This window comes from Sinocyclocheilus anshuiensis, unplaced genomic scaffold (assembly GCF_001515605.1).
Source record: "Sinocyclocheilus anshuiensis isolate Anshui unplaced genomic scaffold, SAMN03320099.WGS_v1.1 scaffold1569, whole genome shotgun sequence".
In the NCBI taxonomy this organism is placed as follows: Eukaryota; Metazoa; Chordata; class Actinopteri; order Cypriniformes; family Cyprinidae; genus Sinocyclocheilus; species Sinocyclocheilus anshuiensis.
The window spans coordinates 72,469-75,233 of NW_015540100.1; the positions used below are offsets into that span (position 1 = coordinate 72,469).

General features: G+C 46.0%; 1 protein-coding gene across 1 annotated transcript in view; it reads right to left on the minus strand.

Moving 5' to 3' along the window:
- Positions 1-29: 29 nt before the first annotated feature.
- The window catches only part of togaram1 (TOG array regulator of axonemal microtubules 1), a 27,565-nt gene continuing 24,829 nt past the window's right edge, over positions 30-2,765 (minus strand). Inside the window, 4 exon segments of the mRNA XM_016484456.1 lie at positions 30-482; positions 1,538-1,624; positions 1,695-1,905; positions 2,000-2,356. Of these exon segments, the coding sequence (XP_016339942.1) occupies positions 220-482; positions 1,538-1,624; positions 1,695-1,905; positions 2,000-2,356 (918 nt within the window). The 3' untranslated portion in view covers positions 30-219.

Below are 2,765 nucleotides of genomic sequence, written 5' to 3' on the forward strand. Positions count from 1 at the left end.
ACACACTCACACACACACACACACACACACACACACACACACAGACAGACAGACAGACACACACACACACGTGTCTGGTATAAATGATCAGAGCACACAGTACAAAACAACATCGGAGTGATTGTGCATTTAAAGTGTGGAATCTCCATGAAAGTGCAAAGCGTCAGATGGTCAGACAGAGAGAGAGTGTTTATTGACCCGTGTGTTAGAGATGGTCAGTCAGGCACTGTGGGTCTGTGTCCAGGAGGATTGAGCGGCTCTCAGGAGCTGGTTCAGGTCGCTCTGCACGTTTGCAGGCTGTGAAGCGGCGGCGTTCTCCAGCAGCGTCTGGCCCATGTGTGCGTGCAGCGCCTCGGCAAGCTTCGCTGTGGCCATCCGGACGTTTCCTCCGTTACAGGAGGAGCGGAGCAGCGTCCAGAAGAGCGGGAGAACCTTCTGCTCCACCAGCTGCGGTCTGCGCGGGTACAGCTCCGTCACCAGCTCTGAGAAACAACATAAACATCACGCTTTCAGCTCCACACACGCCTATTACTGGGGTCTGGTGAAGATACATACAAGAGCTTTTTAAGACCAAGGAAAGAAACTGAAACTGAAATATTTAAATACAAATAACAAAAAGGAATGACAGAACATATGAAGTCTTGTTTTCTGAGAAATTGATCAAAATGAAGTCAGTTTATGATTAAAATATAAACACATGCTGTATCTGTCAGTGGGGTAGGGCTGCATGATTTGGGGGGAAAAAAATCTAATTTTCTAAATCTACATTTCTAATTTTTCTGGTAAAAATTGTGATTTAAAAAAAAGAAGATAACTCCAGGTTTGTTGTGCTTGTTTGTAGAACTGCACAATTTGTGCTTAGACATCAACATGAATAATAATAATTATTAAAGATAAAAAAAAATCAATTAAAGATAAAAAAATAAATATAATAATAATTTGTATATTTTAATAATTTTACAATAATAATAATAATAATACTGCAGGGTGAACCGTTAACATGCAGGAGGCCTATGGCTATAACTCATTAAAAAGGTCTAAGGTTTTATTATATAATAGTATTTTATTATGATAAAAATCTGTGAAAGTAATTTCTTGACAGAAGGTGCACACTACGCATATATTTAATTCAAAATCACAGCCTTTGCCATTTCATAATCACACTAAAGCCGAATCTTGATTTGAGTTTTATTTCGATTAATTGCACAGCCCTACAGAAAACTCAACTTAATTCAAAGGGAAAACATGTTTTCATTCCCCACTGACAGATATTTGTTCTTTTTTTAATCAAACTCACTTCATTTTGTTCAATTTCTTAGAAAACAAGACTTGTATCTTCATTTTGCATCTCCAGTAAATGTATCTTGATTTAAGGATGTTTAGATATTTGTACAGAAAAACAAGACAGAAATACAGTGCAGTGATGTAACATTTAATGCCAGACATTTCAGACTTTCTGCTCTGATTTAAGAGTTTTTAAGGCTTTATTTTGTGGAAGGGTGAATAAAGACCAGCAGAAGCCCTGGTCTGGACTGACCTGCGACTCTCTCGATGAGGTCCAGCTTGGCTTTCCCGCTCAGATACTGGGCTTTGGAGCAGAAGGGCTGCAGCAGGAGGCTGTTGTCTGAAACACAGAGTCAGAGTCAAACGCACTGAAGATCAGCTCAAATCAGTCAGAGCCAAACTCAACGCACCGATGTTGTGCATCAGAGCCTGAACGGCTCCCAGCGCCGCCGTGGAGATGCTGCTGTTCTTGGAGTTGAGGTGATTGTCCACGACGGCGGGGATCAGGATGTTGAGCACTGGAGCCAGACTGTCTCTGAGCAGAGCGATGATGGGCTGAAGAGACTCCAGAGCCCGCAGGCTCACCTTACTGTTGGACTCCTGCAGACGAGCCTTCAGAGCTCATCACCATCACCAGCATCATCACTACCACCATCAGCATCATCACAATCACCACCATCACCATCATCACAATCACCATAATCATCATCATCACCACCAGCATCATCATCACCACCATCATCATCATCATCATCATCAGCAGGATGACCAGGATTACCGGGAACAGGCTGCCGATGACCAGAGCCGGGTTCTCCTCGCAGTCGCACACCAGCTGATCGATGGCCTTGATTCTCTCCCTGAAGTCTTTGGAGTTGAGCAGCGTCTTCATCTGTTTGATGTATTCGCTCCGGTCCGCCAGGCTGTGCACGGCTGCTTTACTCACCGCCTGCCCACAATCCCTGCTGCCGCTCAGAGGCTCACGCGTGAGGGACGAGGTGCGCACCAGCCCACTGCCTGGGAGAGAGCGCCTGCCCCGCGCCGACGGAGCGTCCTGAGGCATCTCCCCCAAACCCTGACACACACACAGACAGGGGAGTTTATCACTGACCACTGGTAGAAGACAGTCTCAGTCTTAGACACGCCCACAATCACACCCAGACACGCCCGCAACCACACCCAATGACACGCCCACAACCGCCCATGTACACGCCCACAATCACACCAGACACGCCCATGTACACCCACTGACACGCCCACAACCACAACCGCCCATGTACACCCACAATAACACCAGACACACCCATGTACACACCCACTGACACACCCACAATCACACACACGCCCATGTACACACCCTGATCGATGGCCTTTAGTTTAATTTGATGTACACGCCCACAACCCCACTGACACACCCACAATTAGAGGTCGACCGATGTATCGGTTTTGCCGATTAATCGGCACCGATAGTTGATTGCTGGAAC